The sequence below is a fragment of the Carlito syrichta genome, unplaced genomic scaffold (genome assembly GCF_000164805.1).
Source record: "Carlito syrichta isolate Samal-C Ts95f unplaced genomic scaffold, Tarsius_syrichta-2.0.1 Scaffold287364, whole genome shotgun sequence".
Classification (NCBI taxonomy): Eukaryota; Metazoa; Chordata; class Mammalia; order Primates; family Tarsiidae; genus Carlito; species Carlito syrichta.
This window is the reverse complement of record NW_007231460.1, coordinates 3894-24412: the sequence shown is the minus strand read 5'-3', so window position 1 is coordinate 24412 and position 20519 is coordinate 3894. Positions and strand designations below refer to the sequence as shown.

The window sequence follows — 20519 nt, the reverse complement described above, 5'->3', positions numbered from 1 at the left end:
CTGTGGTGGTCATGAGCGTGCCACTGCACTCCAGCCTGAGTGACAAAAGTGAGATTCCAACGCCAAAAAAAAAAAAAAAAAAATTAGCTGGGCATGGTAGTGTGTGCCTGTAGTCCCAGCTACTTGGTAGGCTGAGGCAGAAATATCGCCTGAACCCAGGAGGTCAAGGTTGTGGTGAGCTGTAATCATGCCACTGACTTCAGCTTGGGTGACAGAGTGAGACTCTGACTTGAAAACAAATAAATAGATAAATTAATTAATTAACAAGGCAGAGAATACATGAAATGCAGTCCTCACCCAGCCTAGGGCTGCCCTTAGAGAAATGTGTGGCATAAGAACATTACCTGACCTAGGTTTGGATATTCTGCCTCCACTCTTGATTTTTATTCTGAAACAAATGTTTTCTATTATGAATGGGCCAAATATTGGCCTGGTCACTGTCATCCCACATGGATGCTAGGGCCTCCTGGTGAGGCCCTGCTGTGCATGCCCCCTGGAAGTGAGAGCTGGGGCCTTGGCGTGCTGCTTACTCACGAGAGCCACTTCTCACTGGTCACCCTTCTCTCCTTGCCTTCTGACTTCAGAGCCTGTTAACATGGAGAGACCCTATGGCTAGAGGGGGCACAAAAAGATGACATCACTCTCTGTCTCTGTGTGTCTTGAAGGGCTGGCGTTTTCAGCTTTTAAAGTTGTCTTTAACCCCCTAAATTACAAGGTGATGCTCTATTACAAAACTTGTTTATTCAGTGGAAAATTATAGCTCTGCTCTTCTTGTTGGAAGTAATTTCTGAACACAACAGCCAAAATATTCCTAGTTCCTTACAGATGTCCTAGAAAACAGAAACGAAGAACTGATAGGGCTGATGGTAGGCAGAAGAAAATCCAGGCAAACACTGGCAAACTAGTCTTATGGGGCTGGAAATTCTGGGAAAATATCACTCAGGTGATTCTTGGGTCCCTGGGGGAGTTTCAACTCATGGTCTGTCGTAGGCTTTAGGTGTGGCTCTTGGGTGATGAGAATGGAAGAGTTGGCATTGCTGGTGTTTGGTGAAGTGATAACATTGACTATTTGAATGGGAGGATGCAGCCGAAGTTCAGGTTTGATCCAGTTCATGGCCAAGTAGTGCTAGAGAGAACAGACCACAGTTACTCTGAGGTAGCCACCTGAAGGCCCCCTCTCCAGAGTTATCCCAAGACCAACCCGTCCCTTTGCTCCTGTGCCTGTTGTTGCCACTTACCGGAGCTGAATAGATAAAGTTGAACAGCAGAAGTGCTATAATCAGTATGACTGTGAGGGCTATGAACTTGAAGCGGTAGCGTTTCCAGAAAACACGACAGAAGTGTTTAGCCGGTGACCGCAGCCATGTGAGAGTGGTGTCAGTGCGCCTGTCCATGAGCAGGGGATATGTTAGAGAATGAAAGGCAGAAGAAACCTTCAGGTCAACTAATCCAGAGAAAAGAGCTTTCTTTTAAAAAAAACTACAAAACAAAAACAACTTCTGCTTACCCCCAGCCCCACCCCACATCTGTTCTCTCCTGATTGTAACTGAGCACTGAGCTGCAGGGTAGGAAGTTATTACCCCTAAGCACTGGTAAGCCCACTGGTCACCACCCCATACAAACTGAGGAGAAAGAAAGATTTGGTGCCTTTGCCCCAAGGACCCTTACAGGGGAGGATGAAGTGTAGGATATTGGTTGGGTTCCGACTGGCCTCGCCCTGCTGGCTTGATCAAGGCTTCCTTCTCTGACAGAACTTCCAGAGTCATCTTCACTTTGCCCTAGAAGCACCACAAGTGTGGGAGGCTGAATACGGACAGCATGAGCAGGGTGGCTTTAGAACCTCCTCCCAGCACCCAGAAAGGAAAAGGAATTTAGCCAAGTTTCCCAGAAGCCTCTTAGGGCCAGGTTATGTGGCATAACAGTCCTATTCGATAGGCACCTTCCCAGCTCCTACCGACAAGCGCCATTTGCCGCCATCGAGGACCTGGCAAGGCCACCAGCCAGTTGCAGTCTTCTTCTTAAAGAGGGAGAAGTGCTTGTGTTGGAGGAAGTAGGGCCACTTGGGGTCAGGGTTCATCATCCTGATGGAGCATTGCTTGGCATGCCGAGCCGGGAGGGGCATGTCAGACAAATCCAGCTCCAGGACCCCTGAGCCCAGAGAAATGCCATCAGCACAGAGGAGCTCCCTGTCCTGTGGTCACAAGCCCTGCGTCAGGGCCTCACCTAGGAAGTCATCGGGGGAGAAGATGTCATTGTCCCAGACCTGGATGATGAGCCGAGCTGGAAACTTCATCAAGGTAGGGTCTAGGCTCCATATGTAATCCTGGAGGATGGCAGAAGAAGTGTTAGTGGCCTGTCTCCTAGAGATTGGAGGTGTCCATTGGACATTTCAGTAGTCTGCTACCCAGCAGTGATAGACTATCAAAGAAGAGGGTTTCCACCTGAAGACACGTTCCTAGTGTTCTGGAATAGCTTGCAGGCCTCTGGAGGGAGGACGGGGAGCAGCCCCTGGAGCCTGAGGCTGTTCCTCTTCAGCCCCCAAACCCCAGGCCTGTTACCTTCTGGCTCTGGACGCACACATGCTCCGCCGCCAGGTAGTCCATGGGGAAGATGAACCGCCAGTTGAAGTTGCCCTCTCCAGTCAGGGAGTGGTAATGAATGTCTGTCTTCTGCATGTCCTTCTCTAGTCCATATAGCCACCTGGGGCCAGAGTCCTTTCACTTGGGGTTCGTGGGTATTGCCCTGTCCCTGGGCTAGATCCCTGGGGGAAGGGCTGCCCAGCTGATGCCAGGCACACGGAGAAGTGGAGAGGTACTCCCTCAGGATTGGGGGAGGCCCCAGTGGGATCGCAGAAATGGGTAAGCGAGGGCCTCTCTGAAGCCCGACTCCTGTCCCTCACCCTTTGACATAGATGTCGCTCGTCTTCTCTTTACTTAAACTGACATCCACCAGGTCCACGTTGGCAGTCTTCCAGACGATGCAGCGCAGCTCATACCTACAGCCACTGTGCTGTGAGGCTTTGCTGAGGAATAGCTCCCCAGCTACTCTTGGTAAGAGGCTGGGAGGCTGCCCTCCATGTTCTTGCTGAATGTAGGGGATTCAGGGGAAGAAAGCTCCCAGAAGAGCTTCCTGTCTTCCCAGTAGAGAAAAGGATTACTGCAACTTGCTGTCTGAGGACAAGGGTGCTCTGCGCCTGGGGGAGGCTGAGCTGTGAAACGCAGCAATTGGGAAACAGGCTGTCACTCACCGTTTAGGCTTTCTGGGGCTGATGTTGACTTGGGGACCAGGAGGCCCCAGCTTCTTGGGGAAGATGTCCACCCACATTTGTACCTTGCCCTAGGGGATGGATCCGTTGGTTGGTTGCTAGCCTGTGTTCTCAACAGGGTGGCCTGGGGGTCTCTGTCCCAGGTTCTGAGGTCTGTTGAGGATGTGTTCCCAACACCGAGGGCTGGGTATACAGTTATCTGTGAGCCTGTAGGCAGCCGCCCACCCGCTCCCCCTTTTTTCTCTTTTTGGCTGAGAACCATACAGTGAGGTTGAGTTATGATGGCTTTGAGGCTGATGGCCTAGTGCTGGGATTTCACTTATGACTGGGGTCTGGAGGGTTCATGCCATTCAGCAAGGTCATGCTAGACGGCCTGTACAGTGTCGGCCTGTGGACAGGGCTCCAGATTCTACCTTGAGGTTGAGGCTTTATTTATTAAGCAACTTGGTAGCCCTGAGTATGAGGAAACTAGATGACCAGTCCAGATGTCCAGGTCATTTTATGTTATGTAGCCACAATCTAAGAGTATTACACTAGCCACAAGGTGCAGAAGTCTAAGAGGGTAAAGGTGAAAATGTGAGACAAAAGAGAAAGGGCAGAACTACCAACATTGGGAAAGAAACAAATATGTTCTGTCTTTTAGACTACGTGGCCTAATTTTATTCTTTTGAAATTGACCCTGTTTGAGAAAATAGGTTTATTTTGTTTTTTTAGTGGGGTTTTTTTTTTTTTTTTTTTGACTTGGAGTCTCATTCCATCGCCCAGGCTGGAGGGCAATGGCACACTTACAGCCACGCCAGCATTGACCTGCTGGGCCCTGGCAATCCTTCTGCCTCAGCCTTCCAAGCCGCCGGAACTATAGGCGTGCACTATTATGCCCTGCTAATTTTTGACTTATTGTAGGGATGAGGTCTTGCCAAGTTGTCCAGGCTGGTCTCGAACCTGTGGGCTCAGGCAATACACTTGCCTAAGCCTCCCAAAGTGCTGGGATTACAGGCTGAGCCACCGAGCCCAGCCTTGATGTGTGGTTTTTTGTTTTTTTTTTTTTTAAGTTGGAGTCTCACTCTTTCGCCCAGGCTGGAGTACAGTGGCATGCTCATAGCCACCGCAGCCTTGACCTGCTACACTAAGGCAATCCTTCAGCCTTAGCCTTCCAAGTAGCTGAAACTACAGACCCGCACCACCACACCTGGCTGATTTTTTTGATTTATTGTAGAGATGAGGTCTTGCCAAGTTGCCCAAGCTGATCTTGAACCCCTGGGTTCAGGCAGTCCTCTCACCTCCACCTCCCAAAGTGCTGGGATTACAAGTGTGAGCCACTGTGCCCAGTGAGAAAACAGGTTTAATGAGAATGGTTGTTTTTTTTTTTAATTGCTCAGTAAAGGACTTTGTATATAGAATGTGGTATCAGCTTGAGAAGTTTGGGGGATGAGATGAGCCATTATGATGGCTGTGGGGTGAATGATAATTAGGGAGTCTTTGGGGATTTGTATTCCTCTGTTTGGGGTTCTTTGCCATGGAAAAGACACAGTCTGCAATTAACAGCCAGAACCAGGACTGTAATGTCTGCCCTGTCTGACCTGAGGTGCCACCTCCTCACCCCTTGGGAGAGACTTAGAGCAATGAAGGTACTGGCTGGTAGGGCTCCTTAGTGCCTCCTACAGCCAGTGCGTGGCCTCCTTTTCTTGTAGGTGACCTTTCCATTTCTCCATTCTAAGTGACATCACCAGAACTTCTTGCTTATTAACATGCAGAACATGTTTGTCTTCTGTGCATGTACATACCCAAATGCTTGGTCTGTTCTTCCCCCTCAGAGTAGGCTATGTCCTGGGTGCATGGGCCGCCTATCTCCTGATTCAGCCCCTCCCATGGAGGACACAAGCAGTCCCTTCAGTCTCATACCTGGTCAATGCCCGGCTGGGCATCACTGTATAGTGTGCGGGTCTCCACGTGCTCAGGAACCAGCCCCTGGGTATGCAGGAGGTACAGGGCAAGCCGTTCCTTCTTGGATCCCAAACCATGAACATTAGGGGGTTTGAACTCTGGATTGGAGGGGAATAAAGGGAGGGGGTTGCAAGGTTATTAGCCTTCTCATCTCCCAGGTGGTCCCCCATCCTCCCCAGCCCACCCCAGGTCACCCCAGGTGTTGGCATGGATGCCTTCTACAGAAGGAAAAGGGGTGAGTTGTCTTCTGGCACAGGGGAAAGCTCTCCTTGTTTGTCCTCCCTCTTCACCCCTGACTCAGCAGCTCTTGCATTCATAGGCTTCAGAGGCCTGTGTCTGCTCTCTGACAGTGTGCTGTACTACTCACCAAAGCTTTGCAGCTTGAATTTTTTCCCATTGTAAATAACAGTGTCTTCCTTAGGGCTGAACAGAGGTGGGGGCAGCCCTTTCCGCCTGGCATAGCGTTCCAGGAGGGAGCTTGGGGACATCTGATCCCGCCACTTAAAGGGCCCTGACCTGTGGGGAGATATGAGAGGAAGAGGTCTGTGTCCTAAAGAATACTACCTTTGAGCTGCAGGATGACTGACAGTGAAAGTATGGGTGGAAACGGGGCAGGTCAGGACCCTGGTTCCCAGTCCAGGATGCAGGCCTCTCCCAAGGGCGCTGTGGGCTCACTCCACTCCACTCCCCCTTCTGTCCTGGATGGGCCCGCACTCACTGGAAGTAGGATTTAGAAAGCCCACAATGAGCTCCAAATCCAGACAGGAGTCGATTTTCAAGGTCGATAACCGTGGTTCCGATCTTATCATCAGGCGACAGTAGGTCAAAGTCATAGAGCTGGATCTCTAGGTCCTTCTCCAGGGGAATGTTGCAGGTGAATTCAAACATCCTAGCGGGGAGGATGAGGAGCCTGCGGGCCATGTTGTCTCCATGCCCCCCTTGCCGGCTCCTTGGCCCTACGGGTCCCTTGTTTGTTCACAGGGATGCAGAAAACAGAGTATAGGGTAGAGATCGTCTGCCAATAGCTATCCTTGGTTATGGCTACAAATAACTAGATAGGCCTAGGGTGTAGGCTCTGAGCTCCCTTCCCAGGTAGAGGCTTAGAAACCGGGTAGAACTGGACCACCCATGCATTATCTTCCATCTGTTGAGCACCTAGAATGTGTGAGACACCATGCTGGGAACTTGGAGCCTGGATGAAATGCCAGAGTTCCCACCCTCTGCAGCTGACTCCCAGAACTGTGTGGATGGAAATTCAGAAGTGTGACTGGGTGAGTTGGGGCAGCTCACGTGCCAAAGATGGGGTCCAGAGTGTTGGGCTGGTATGTGTCTCGGTTGCCAAGCTCTGTCTTTCCCAGTTTCAGGATCACATAAGGGTCACACTGCGGGTCAGATACAAGCGTGGGAAGGATTGGAAATGGGCAGTCTGGGTTGGTCAGAGAGGGTGGAAGTGGGCAGTTTGGGTGTCAGCAGTTGGAGGAGGCTCCAAGGGACTGGGGTTTAGGGTGGGGTGTGGGGGTGCCTTGCTGGTTGGAGGCTCCTCTTTACCAGGCCATTGTAGTCCTGGGGCTGCAGGTTGATGGCTCGTACAACATAGACCCTCACCAAGCACAGCTGAGGGAAGTCTTCTCTCTCAGGCCAAACCATGAACTGGTGCGGGGGCTTGGGGGCTTCCGGATTCTCAGGAAAGGAGTAGATACGGAAAAGGCCCTGGTTGGGAGGAAATGTTGGGTGCCCAGCCAGGCAGGGCTGGTCAGCTCTGTAAAGCCCTCCAGAGGTGCCCCTAGCCCACTTTAGGAGAGAGGGTTGGATTCAGGGTGGTGGGAATAGAAGGACATGTGGACAGTGGAGGCAGGTGCAGCAGAGCTGTTAGGCAGGGACCACCTTGTGGAGGGAGATGTTGGGCCAAGGAACCAAGGAACCACAGTCATTAGGTGAGTTCCCAGTTTCTGCTGATGTGAACTGATTTCACCCCCTTCCATCCTTCAGTTTGGGCTTGTTCTCTACGGCCCTGCAACCTTGGGAGACCAGCATAGGCCAGAGCAAGGCGTGAGAAGGCCCTTGCCCTTGCTGTGGAAAGGGAGGTTTCCTTGAGTCCCTGTGTAGGCTACTCTCTGCTCAAAACTTTCCACTCCCAAAACTTTCAAGCCCTCCCTTCCCCATCCTCACAATGAGGGTATAGAGCCAGGGCTTTTGTTAGAGTCTAATGGGACAAGAGGGGGCACAAGACAGGGGCAGCTGAACTGGAGTGGACACACACCTTGAACTCCCCTACCACAGGGCTGTCCAACTTGGGCCATTCCTGGTAGAGTTTGAAGGTCTGGCAGAAGTCCTGCAGGCCCTGGAAGGCTGACACAGCCTCCAGCTCACAGTCATATACCTGTAGGGGATGTGTGGGCCCCAGGCTGGTGGGGAACCATTCCTGGGATTAGGTAGACAGAGACACCAGCTCCCGGGTCTTGCTCCAGACACCTGCCCAGTCAGGGGCAGCACTGTTTGCTTCAAATGGATTGGTTAGTGGAGCTGTGTCTGGAAGTCAGGAGATAATGTGGGAGCTTCCTCACATGACGTCTCCTAGTGGGAGATTTTACCCCATCTCCCTTTCAGTGTTCTTCCCTCCTAGGGGCCTCCAAACCTTTAGGGTGTGGTAGTCTTTGTACTTGTATTTCAGGGACTTGTGATCATCTCCCGTGGCCCAGAATAGCTTGCTCCACCAATCCATCTCATGCTCATATTCATCCTGGCAGGGAAGAGGATCATTCTGGCCCTGGGGCAGGGGCAGCCCACCACCTCCCTGAATTGACTGTGGTTGCTCCTTGTTCCTTCCTTGGAGCTGAGCCTACATCACCTCGGCTTTGCTGCACTTGAACCAGAACTTTTCATAGAGGTATCCTAGAAACTGAAAAAAAGAGAGTGAACCAGGTAGGGCAAGACCCGGGCTTACTTCCCTGGCTTCTTTGCCTTTGCCCTTCACATAGGCCTTTTAATTCGGGGATCTTCAGACATAGGACCGAGGGGGCAAGAAGGAGGGGAAGCACCGTTCTTAGTCCTTGTCGCCTATGGCTACGGATTGGACTCAGGAGGAGCTCAAAGATGCAGAACCTCAAACCGCTCCCCCAACCTACTGAATAAATCTGATTTTGATGAAGGCATCTGGAGGATTTCTGTGCATTCAAGTTTGGCAAGTACTGCCCTAATGCAGTCATTTTTGAACCCTGAAAACACACTGGAATCATGGAGGGAGGGGATTGGAAAAATATTTGATGCCTGGGTCCTACCCCCAGCAATTCTGAGGAATTGGTCAATGGCCTGGGTACCAGAGTTGTTAAGACTCTCAGGTGATTCTAGCGTGTTACCTGGGCTGAGAATCCTTGCTTAGTTCTCATGTCCAGGTGGACCTCACTGGGAACATAGATACCATCAGGGCCCTGTTTAACTGACACCCCTCTTGAGGGACAAGGGTGGCACCCTTTCAACAGTGAGGGAGAGGGTGGGCCTCCAGCCCTTACTCACATGCCGGTGCTTCTTTACAGACAGTACTGTGTGAAAAGAGTGCAGTCATAAATCTCAGGAGAGGGAAAAGGGCTAAAAAGGAGGCTGTGCCATGCCAACACCACAGGGGAGCCAAGGCCTTGTCCCACTCCCATTGGGGGCTTGCTTGTGAGGTCTGGGGAGTGGCAGGGAAAAAGGGCCGTACTTGGAAGCTTTGGATGCACGTAGTCCTGAGCCCAGGGGTCACAGAAATAGGGCTGGAGGAAGTCGATGTTGGCCTGACCTGTCACGGTCCGCTGGCCAAAGGCCCAGTTGTCCACCACCTTCACCACAAGGGGCAGCGCATAGGCCTCCTCCGTAGGCATGTACTGCAGCCCCAAGGAGAGGTGGAGAGCGTGAGGCCCCCCCAGGAGAAGAGGGCTGCCCAAGGCCTTGCCCCAGGGCCTCTTACCAGTGTGAGGATTAGGACCGACTCAGGGAAGTTGGGGTTGGTTTGGAAGTCCTTGATGGGTTCTGTCGTCAGGGACTCCTCCCCGAATTCCACCCGAAGTTGGGGGGAGCTGGCCTTCTTCATGTTCCGAAGGCCCCAGGCCAGGATCTGCCAGAATCAAGGTGGGGGCAGGTTGAGGGACAGGCAGCACCTCTGTAATGGGTCCTGGCAGAGAAAGGGGGGCTGCACTGGCAACAGTTGTGCATCAGGGGCTCCTGGGCCTTAGGCTGTGGGGAAGCCAGAGTCCGAAAGCTGGCCCGAGTTTCCCTGTCCTGTGAGCGATCAGTACTTGTGCTAAAGACCATCCTCCCCAGAAGAGGTGCCCTACAGCCACTGACTTCCTTTTTCCCTGACCTCCAGAAGGCACTTCCCCCTTCCTCACCTGCTGCTTTGCCCAGCCTCGTCGGTTCTCAGACACAAGTTCCTGAGGCTGGCTGCCTCTAAGGCCCACAGGAGTGGTAGGTGCCAGATTTCTCAGGGGCCCCTTATGCTAGCTAGCTCATTGCCAACCTGTGTTCCATGAACTATATGGAACACATTCGGTGCCCCAGCACCCTGCCAGGAAATGTCTGCATCCTTATTCATGAGGCCTGCCTCAGGGGCCCAAAGCAGGAACTAGCCAGGTTGCCTGATCTTAGGGAAACCTCCAGTCCGTGGCGGACCTGACCATCTTTTGCTCTTTGCCAGATTTGTGGCTGAGCACACAGGTTCTGATGTGAGGACCTCTGCTACTTTCAAAAGAAAGGTGAGAAGCATCCAGGCATTTGGAGTCAGGGCAGGGTCTGAATTCTGGCTCTGTCACTTAGTCCGTAAGTCATTATGGGTGGAATATGTTCTCTTGGAGCTTCGACTTCCTTCTCTGAAAAACAGTGCCTCCTGCTCAGAGGCAGTGTGCATCTCAGATGCGATAACAAATGCTAATCCTTTGTCTACTAATCACTGCAGAGATCTGCAGTAAAATAATCGACACTGTTATAGCATAGCCTCTGCTCTTCATTTCTCTCCCGTCTCCCTCTGTCTCAGATAGTATTTTCTTGGGGTTCCAGCTTTGATCTGGGAGGACCAGCAGAGCAGCACTCCAGCATGCTCTAGATTGCTCAGAGTGCCTCCCCCCTCCTGCCTAGCCACCCTCCCCATCCCTCCCCATCAGCACCTCAATGGCCACCTTCCTTAGTGTGGGCTGGATCATCTTGGGGAGTGTGTAGATCCCATTCTTCCAAGGAACACTTAGGATTGGTAGCTGCTTTTCTCTGAGATTCTGGAGGAACAAGGTGGGAGAGCAGGGAGCATGAAGTCCCTTCGGGCTGGACCTGCGGCCCCTCACCCCCAACTCAAGCAGGTCCATCAGAGGGCTCAGCTGAAGTCCCAGAGCCCCATGGGTAGTAACTAGCAGGGGGAGTTACGGGGGAGGTCTGGCAGGCCAGCATCACAAGCCTGAAGTTCTGCTCCTGGGCCCCAGGTCTTTGCTGAGAGGCTGGAGCTGGGCACTGCTGGCCGGGCCGCTTGTGGCTGGGAGTGGGCTGGGGAGGGGCACTGAGCACCATGCTTCCCTCCAGGCCCTGCCTCCCAGTACCTCAGTCTCAAGTATCAGCTCACAGGATGCCAAGACCTCGCCCTCTTCCTCCCCTAACTCCTTCACAAGGGGGTGCCACCTCATGGGGGGCAGGATCCGATCTTGGAGATCCAGCCAGACCACCGGGGGCCACATGCTCCGTCCCCACAAGCTCTCCTTGCCCTGGAGGGAAGGGAAAGTTCACAAAACATGGGGGCTCTTGCTTGGGTTTCTTCAAGGAAAAGACGGCAGCCATCAAGTGTGTACACGGTGCTCTCTGTGTGTCGGGCCTTCTCAGACACTCCATGCATTTTCCTCTCAAATGAAAGCCCCTCAGTTGACTGTGAGGCAGGTCCTCTTCCTGCTCTGCCCTGCCCACCTTACCCAGGAGTCGCGCTGCCACAGTTCCAGCACCACAAGCGGTGGGCTCTCCTTGGTGTCTTCGGGGCTCTCGTACAGAAGGAGGTGCTGGAAGATGAGTGTCTGGGCCCATGTGGGGCCTGCAGAGCTCCTCAGGGTTTGGGTGCACTGACTGTGGTTCAGGAAGACCATCCGGATGAAGGGCTCTGGTGGGTTGGGGGAGGGGGAGAGTCGTGTCTGGCTGTCACATGAGCCAGATGTCCAGGGAGGCCCAGGCTGGGCAGCCACTGCCACCGCTGGCTGCTCAGAAGGTCACCTCAGAGCAACTGGGCATATGACAGGCCAGGGGATCATTTGGTTCCATCAGCATGTACTGCACGCCTACTGTGCTTGAGGCCTGGACTTCACAGAGACGGAGGGCAGAGCATTGTCTCTGTAGAAGTTCTGGAGACAAGGCTGTGTGTGACTGTCCTTGCACAGCAGCAGCGAGTGGCCCTCTTGATGTGGATGGTGATGCCCAATGGACACACCTTCCTGCAGACATCCTGCCCCAGCACCTCACAAACTGTGCCACTGACAGGACAGGGCTGGAGCACAAGTCACGTCTCCTCAAACTTCAACTCTTCCTCACAGGACCAAAGATAGTCTCCTCCTGCACAGGACCTCCTCTCTACCCCTCTTCTTCTTTCCAACCACAAGTGGCACGTGGTTCCCAAGCATGCCACCTTCTGTCACCTTCATGTCTCATCAGTACTGCCAGCAAACTCCTCCCTCTTCAGTGCCCAGCTAAGTGGTCACCACTGGGGTGATGCCACCTCAGCTCCCCCTTCTGATTCCACAGTATTGGGTCACACCTCAAGAGCAGCTTTGCCTTGTAGTCTCTTCCCAAACCGAGCTGCTTGGGAGAGGGATCTGCGTCTTTGTAACCCCCCCCATCCATGCCACATCCGTGCCACATTCTTTATATTGCTGGATGGCTATGTCACTGGGCCCTGGGGAGTGGGGGACCAGGGCTGTCTGCCACCTACCTTGGAATGTCAGGATCTGGTTGGTCATCAGGTTCCGGGCCTGGTAGATGTAGCAGAAGAGCTGGTAGTAGTGAGGTTCTGTGTGAAGAGGAGTCACGTCTGTCACCTGCCCTCAGGGTACCCAGAGGCTGTCCTCTTGTTCCCCCATGCCTACTCCTCCCCACGCCTTGCCCTCAGGTACTGGCTCTGGGGCCACTCAAACAGACTCCCAATCCAGTGCTCACTGTTGAAGATGCAGTAGATGAAGGGCATGTTGGGAGGCCGGGTGTCCCCTGGGTCAAGTCTCCTGAACCATGTGTCCAGCCCCCACGACCGCGTCTTGCTGTCTTCTTCCTTCCTAGCATGGTGTTTCAGATCCAGAGCCTGTGCCCAGGATGATCTCCCCTGAGGCTCTTGAGTGTGTCTCCTGTCTCCCCCAGCCCAGGTCCAGGCCACCCTCCCTCCTCACGTCCCTGCCTTCCGAAGCCCGAGAAGTGGGACCCAGCCCTCCCTGGCCCTTAAAGTCAGTGCCCCACCCAGAAGAGGCCCTGACTCCTCCGGGAGGTGGGGTTGCAGGCAGGCATCACCCAGCCCACTGAGGCTTTACCAAGGACCCTTCCAGAAGGAATATGGGTGCAACGCCCTTGTCCTTATTGGGGGCCAGCTTGCGGTGCCAGCAGCGGCGGCGGAACCGGCTCTGGGGTTGAGGGTTGAGGTGGAACTTGGAGCCCAAGGTACCATATTCCCAGCCCTCCTCTTGCTTGACTGGACTGTGCTGTAGGGAGGAAGGCAGAGTTGCACTCCCACTGCTGCCCAGGTGGCCCCTGCCTGCATCAAGCCAGGGGCCCTCTGGCCAGCCCTCACCAGCTGCAGGAAGGAGAGGGTCTCCTGCTCGTGGCTCAGCTCCCCATGGTTCCGGAAGCGCACTCGCACCCAGCGCCGGCGCCGACACGAGTGGTAGGTCTTCTCCACTGAGTTCCAGACCTGGGGCAGGCCCGAAGGAGGGATCCCCACTCCGTACTCCCAGCCTGTGGGGGCAGGTCCGTGGCCTCTGGGTCTCAGGTGCCTGCGAGCTGGGAGGCTTAAACAGGCCTAAGAAATGGCCCCTAGGGGAGCAGGCTAACATGGCAGTGCTCTCCCACTCACTGAGGGGTATGGTCACATTATGTCACCTGGGTGACCTGGGCCCAATGGCCCATCTGACTAATGAGAAAGGTGAGGCTCAAAGATGTGACTTGGGCAGGGCCTACATCCTGTAGACAGCAAAGCTTGACTTTAGCCCAGGCCTTCAGACTTCACTGGAGCTACCTGAGGTGGATGCCAGCCCTACCACCAGATTCACATTCACAGGCATCTGCCTGGTTCAGAGGCAGGCCTCAGGAGACACGGGATCTGCGCTGTTCCATGCGTATGGAAAGGGTAGAAACCTGGCTCTCCGGAGGCTAGAGGACCCTCAGGAATTCAAGCCTATCCCACTGAGAGCTTGGCTACTCCGAGGCTGTGACTGTGGTGGTTCGGGGGTCCCATGCCCCCTGCCCTGACCAGAGAACTGACCTTCACTGTCCACTGCATGGTTCAATTCCACCACCCAGTCCTTCTTAAAATGCCAGCCTTGGGGGCACTTCACTTTCTCCCGGGCCTCCACGAGCTGTCCATCCTGTGGACAGACAGGATGACTGAGGAAAGCATGAGCTGGACGGAGGTTGCCTCCCTCCCGCTTCCCACACACCCCTGCGTACCTGCTGTGGCCACAGTGACCGTCCACCCCCTGGACCGAATGACACTTGCTATGGCTGATGCCCCCTGAGTAAGCACTTATGCTTCAAGGATATGCTTTTCTGCACTGTAAACTGCTCTTGTTGAAAAGGGGAGATGAGCATGCCTTAGAGGTAAGACCTGCACTGTCCAATACAGTTGCTGCCACCTGAGGCTGCTTACATTTAAATTAACCAAAAGAAGACAATTTGAAGTTGAGTTCCTCAATTTCATTTGTGCCAGATTTCAAGCATTCAATAGCCGCATGGGGACAGAGCAGATACAGAACGTTTCCATCACCACAGTTCTATTAGACAGCGCTGCCTGCAGGAATAGCGCCTGGTGGCTACGGTGGCTATGGATTCTCCTCTTCAGGGTGAATACCACCTTTGAAAGAGGCCTGGAAAGGAATCACTGCCTCCCTTGGTTGTTTCTTAGTCTTGTTTAAGTTATCTCTGGCCTGCCATCTTGGGATATAAACCTCCCCGGCAGTACCAGAAGATGCCTGAGGGTGGAGCACTCACCAGGACCCCACACGGGGAAGCAGGGCTTAGATCATAGCTCTTTCACTCGGACCCCCAGCTACCAAGGCTCCCCACCTGCTGACCCCCCCCTCCCCATATCCTGAGGTGGCTTCTGGTCTACTTACCGCATCTGTGTTCGGGATGGCCCCGGGCACCCAGGCACCTATGGCGTCACGGCCCTGGTTCTCATACACCTCCTCCAGCACCTGGCTCTTGTTGATGTCTATGTCTAGGAGGAGCCTGGGGGCAGCAAGACCCCAAGTTCCCAGCACAACTCCCTGAACTGACAGGCCCATAGGGGCATCCTCTGCTGACCAAGTGCCCCCTATGTGGCATACCCACCTGTTCTGCTAGGCAGGGCCAGCAGGGCTGTGTCTGGTGCACCCACTGGGACCAGGCTTAGTGCCCACCTCTCCGGGCTGCCACTGACTGACCCCCCAAAGGGGAAAGTGTCAACTTCGTGCTCCGGAGTACACAGGCTCAGGGCCTGCACCCCCCAGCCTTACCTTCTCTGAGGTTCCACTATCCAGTTGTCCTGCCAGTGCCATCCTGGGGGTGGCTGGAAATCCGTCATGGGCAGGGCCTTGTTCCCCATGACATCCGAGAAGTTGGGGCAGCGGTACAGCCCCTGCTGCCCCCACTGGTCTTTATACTTGGCCTGATTCTCGTACTGGGGGAGGGGAGGTTGTCAGTGCTGCGGCATTGCCCTAGGCCCCCCACTTTGGCCGGCAGGTGCATCCTAAAAATGTGATAGCCAGGCAAGAAAAGACCACATCCTCATTGCTCAGGTGAGGAGAATGAGGCTCGGGGATCAACGGCCCGAGGTCACTCAGCCAGCAGAGTGGGGTGGATGCAGTGATGGAGCCTGGTGCTCTTAATGGTGGCCCCCTGCCCCTGCTCCCTCATCCCTGCAGACTCAGGGATCCAGTCCTGCTACCTCCTGCCCACCTTTGCTGCCTCTGGGCCTTTTCTCCCACATTTCCCTTGATAGGCATGCAGTCCCTGCTCTGCCCCTCACCCTAAATCCCCCTCTGTCTCTGCGTCTCCAAGCCCTGTGCAGGGACTGGTTAGACACAGGATCCATCCAACCACATGTGCAACTTAGAACTCATAAAAGTATATTTAATTCAGTAAACGAAAAGCCTGCCACTCAAACCTTGCTTCTCCCCTGCTGTCAGAGTCGGCTCCTGAGCCGTGGCCTCCCCTGGGGAGCAAAGGTCATCTGCCCCTCCGCTGAGTTTCAGCAGTCTGCGCCTGCGGCTCACCCACCCCCTGGGTTTAGGGTTCTGACTGTTGCAGGCCTCCCCCTCCCAGGACTGCCAACTGACCTGAAGGACCCTGCTGAGGTCTGCAGGGCCCCCAGGCTGCCCGCTGGTGATGGAGAGGCCCCTCATGTGCTGTGGACTAACTGGGAGAGAGCTCCCAACAAGCCTCCAGCAGGGAGAGAGTGTGACTAGGCCCTAGAGGGCCTCTCAGTCGCTCCTTTCGCCACCACCACATACCTATGGGTTGTTACCAAGGGATCCCGAGCTGGCGGCATCCAAGACTGCTTTAGCCTCTGCCCTCTCTCATAACTCTCCAATCCAGTTGCTGGCGGTTTTTCTCCTGGCTACTGCAGCCTCATCCTCCCAGCCACATGACATGCCCCGCAGGAGCCCAGGTCTTCCCTGAGGCCATTCCTCCCCGCCCCCACTCACCGTCTCTGCGTACACTGCTATGTCGCCCCTGCGGAGCAGCTGCAGGTCCTTGCTGTCTGTGATGTTGCCGAGCCACATGCAGACCCGGAGGTGGCCTGGGAGCGTGTCCTTCTGCCCTTCACCCTCTGGGTACTGAGGCAGGGATGTGGGTGAGAAGGGGGCACACCCATCTATCCCCCCTAGCCCTGGGAGTGGGCGCCTCCTACTGATCTGGGCGCTGAAGCTGAAAGTGAAGGCTAGTCAGTGCTGCCTTCTGAGTGGGGGCAGTCACACTCTGGGAGCCCCTTGGAAGCAGAGCAGCTAGGGTGGGGAGGGAGATGGGCGATGCTGCCTGGGGAGCCTGGGAAGGCGCCACGGAAGAGCGGTGATGATGGGGACCTTGATAACTATCCTGGCGATCATTTATTACATGCTTGTCATGTGCCAGCACTATGCCAAGTAATGAATGTGAATCGAACGCCTTGATCCTCACAACCCACCACAAGGCGGGCACCGTGATCACCAGGCCCGTTCCACAGAGGAGCAACCGAGTCCTGGAAAAGCCCATGAGTGGCAGAGCCGGGATTCAAGTCTCACGAGGACTCTGACGGGCACAGGAGAAGCCTTGCACGTTGGTGGATAGGGCAAAGGGCAGGGCTGATCAGGGCCAGGGGAAGCCTAGAGTGGCCTGACTGCTGAGAGCATGGGCTGGAGAAAGTTGATGCAGCAAGAGGGGCTGAAGGCCAGGCTGGCAGGGCTGCGCCTCCTCCAGGAGGCAGTGGGGAGCTGGGGAGTCTTTGAGGGAGGGAGTGGTCCCCTACCTACTCCTCCGGGAGGACTACAAGCAGGGAGCTTGTTGTCAGGGCCTGGGTGAGGTTCAGTCTTGCATCTGATAGGATGGGCTGGTGCCCAGACCTCAGAGGCATTAACTATTTTGGAGATCATCCAATCGTGGTCCAGGAGAGTGATGACAAGGGAATGGGCCAAATCGCGGCCGGAAGGATGATGGAGGAGACGGATTTGAGGGACATTCAGAGGGGCATGGATCTGAAGCAGCCCACATACTGACAGCCACAGGCCCCCACCTTCTTCTGGGAACTGTTCAATTAATCCCCATTCCACCTGGTAAGGGCCAAGGAGACAGTGGAGGCTGCTCTGCCAGTTCAGGGGCTCCCCCTGGGAGCATCTCCAGGCCCTGTCCTCCCCTGAGGACCCCCTGCTTCCCCACCTGCAGAAGCAGTGTTTGTATTTTCCCACAGTGGCTGCCGGAGTGCAGGGCCCCTGCCGGGGAGTACAGGACGGAGTGGGCAGGCACCCGTGCGTAGGCCACGCGCTGCTCCTTGGCCATCAGCCAGATCATCACATCGGGGATGCTCACCTGGGGCTGTCAGGTGGCAGGACATCAGACCCTGCCTGGCTGGCCCCAGCCCTGCTCCCCAGCCAGTGTCCAGCACCCACCTCAGGGAGCACAGCGTTGAGGTGGTACAGCCAGCCCTCCACGGTGGCCACCATGTCCTTGGGCTTGGCTTGCTTGGCCTTTTGGGCCAGTTCCTGCAGGAGGAGGCTGCGGAGCTGCCACCTCTTCCTGTCCAGGTTGGTGGCTGTGGGCTGATTGCTCATGCAGGGCAGAGGACGCCTGTGGCCGGGATGGGTTGGCAGGAGACCCGACTGCTGTACTGCCACCCAGTCACCATCTGCAGCCCTGTCTTGGGCTCGTGTGCACCTCCCAGCCTCGAGATCTGGCCCACCCACTGCTGGCTGATCCAGGAGCCCTCCCCGCCCCTCTGTAGGAAGACTACTCATTGCGTCTGGCCCTGGGTTCTCCTCAGGGTTCTCTTGCTTCCATCCTCCCAGCTCCAGCAGTGTGGCTGGGCTGTGCCCAAGGGCCGCATGTGGGGAGGGGTGTGTGCCCTGAGACAGGGGTGAGGCCTGGGGAGGCCTTACAGTGAGTCTTCCAGGACAGGCAGAGCCCTGAGGAGCGCACTTGGGACAGGAGTAGCAGCCGGTGGAAGGGTGCAGAAACCGTGTGGGCTTGTCTGGAGGAAGGGGAGAGGTTGGTGTGGTAGGAGCCTTGGGCATGGGTGTGGGATCATAGGGACCGGGGTGATGGGGAGGGCAGGAAGCCTGAAGGCAAGGGAAAAGTGACTGTTGTGAGTTTCAAGTCAGGGAAAGATCTGAGCAGTGCTCCTGCTTCTTGAGGAGGATTCTGGGGTATTCCTCTGAGCCCCCTTCTCCCAGCCTGATCTAGGCCAGCCCTGCCCCAGGCACCCCCCTCCTACTTGCAGTCCTCTGCCAGCTCCCTCAGCAGTTTCTCCCACTGGTGGAGCAGATGTGGGTCCTTCGGATTTCGCATGGATTTCAGGGTGTCCAGATTGGCTTTCTGCCCAGCAGAAGAGACATGGGGAGAGCCAACCTCAGTGTGGAGCTCTCCTGGGACAGGCCACAGGGCTGAATGGCCCAAGACCTTGGGACCTTCGAGGCGTAACCCGGCGATGTCATCCAAGGTCGCTGCACGCCTTGTAAGACTAGGACCCCATGCACCCTTCCTGCTGTTCAACAGAAGAAATGGGTGGCAGGGAGGACCCAGGAGGGGGTGCGACTGGAAAGCAGTGCAGAGTCCTGACCCACAGGAGGTGTGAAAAAGTCACATCTGAGGTGGCGGGACCAGGTGGCTCCCAGGTGGCTCCCAAGACACTCATTCCTTGGCAGGAACCTAAGTCCCTTTGTGTTCTGACCCCTCCCAGCTTCTCTGACCTTATCTTCATGTCGCCTCCATGCATGCCCCCCACCCCACTTCAAAACTGGCATATTGCCATGGCTCTGCATAATTCCCTTCTACCTCCACGCCCCCACAAGCTCCTATGCATTCCTCAGAGCCCTGCTGCAATGTCACCTCTTTTGCAAACATCTCCTCTAACTATCCTCTCTTCCTCTCCCCTTCCCTCCCCTCATCTCTCTGACCCTGCTGCTCTGGTGCTTGTATCTCCATCACAGCCCTAGTTGTGCTGTGCGTATCCAACTTCCCGAGACACGAGGACAGGGGCTACGGTTACTCATCTTTGTATTTTCAGTGCCTTGCCCTGTGTCTGGCGCTTTCATCTTAGTGGTGTGGAAGGCATGAGTGAACTGTGTGACCCACTTCCTATGACAGTGACGCAGTTCGCATTGCCCACCCATGGCCAAAGCCCTCTCCACAGCCACTCCTGCACACTCACCAGGCGGTCCCGCGTGAAGTGGAGGAGGTTGAGGCAGTTCATGCGGAAGCTGATGTCCTCCCAGTGGGAGGTCACGGCCACAACAGGCTTGGTGTTGTACCAGGGCACATAATGGTAGATGTTCCCTGAGACACAGAGACACATGGGGGGAGGAGAGGTCTGAGCAACCCTGGAAGGTGTCCTCTCACTGTATCCCCTTGGAGGACCTCCCCTGGGCTACTTCAGTCCTCAAAGACATGACCTGCTAACAATGCTACCTGGAGCTTCCAGCTGGGCAGCTGAGCCGGGGCCCAATTGAAAATGTGTGCACTATGCTGGGCACGGTGGCTCACGCCTGTAATTCCAGCACTTTGGGAGGCTGAGGGGAGAGGATTTCTTTTTTTTTTTTTTTTTGAGTTGGAGTCTCACTCTGTCACCCAGACTGGAGTGCAGTGGCTGCTCCCGGCTGCCGCAGCCTCGACCTGCTGGGCTCCAGCGATCCTTCTGCCTCAGCTTTCCAAGTAGCTGGAACTACAAACGCACGCTACCACGCCCGGCTAATTTTTTTATTTATAGTAGAAATGAGGTCTCGCCAAGTTGCCCGGGTGGGTCTCGAAACCACGGGCTCAGGCAATCCACTCACCTCAGCCTCCCAAAGGCACGGGATTACAGTCTGAGCCACCGAGCCTGGCTGGGGAGAGGATTTCTTGAGCCCAGGAGTTTGAGACCAACCTGGGCAACATAGTGAGACCTCATCTCTATGAAGAATAAAAAAATTTTCTCACTCTGTCACCCAGGCTGGAGTGCGTGGCATGATCACACACATACACACAAAAGATTAAAAAAATCAGCCGGGCATGGTGGTGCCTGTAGTTCCAGCTACTAAGGAGGCTGAGGCAGAAGGATCACCTGAGCTCAGGAGGTTGAGGCTGCCGTGAGCTGTGATGATCCCTGCACTCCAGCCTGGGTGACAGAGGGAGACCCCAACTCAACAAAAAGAAAAAAACCAGAACATGTGCACTTTGAGCATTTGTTGTGTTCAGTGTGTCATGTCACATGGCCTTTCAGAGTCCCCAGTTTACAGTGGCAAGTGATTGGGAAGCAGCACACACTGAGGTAACACTGCAGGGGGTCACAATGCAGGTGTCTGGCTCCAGGGCCTGTGTTTTGACCCTCAAGCAAGATGCCAAAGTACAGGCCTGCCTAGAGATAGGACTGGGGTGGGGAGCAAGTGTGGATTACAACCAGTGCCAGGTAGGG

The 20519-nt window shown here is 55.1% G+C and overlaps 1 protein-coding gene across 1 annotated transcript; it reads right to left on the bottom strand.

Moving 5' to 3' along the window:
- Positions 1–260: 260 nt before the first annotated feature.
- FER1L5 (fer-1 like family member 5) lies at positions 261–19405 on the bottom strand (the record flags this gene model as incomplete). Its single annotated transcript, XM_021709816.1, has 34 exons — positions 261–1126; positions 1239–1386; positions 1669–1778; positions 1955–2148; positions 2224–2323; positions 2559–2700; positions 2900–2995; positions 3248–3336; positions 5168–5307; positions 5577–5725; positions 5928–6098; positions 6500–6591; positions 6758–6919; positions 7470–7589; positions 7845–7949; positions 8058–8108; positions 8723–8748; positions 8907–9069; positions 9153–9299; positions 10345–10439; positions 10755–10926; positions 11128–11309; positions 12132–12209; positions 12356–12494; positions 12718–12885; positions 12975–13138; positions 13665–13767; positions 14515–14629; positions 14896–15059; positions 16087–16218; positions 17294–17449; positions 17524–17701; positions 18345–18445; positions 19281–19405. Coding segments are annotated over 34 exons (4496 nt in total), but the record flags the coding sequence as incomplete, so codon positions are not given.
- Positions 19406–20519: the final 1114 nt, after the last annotated feature.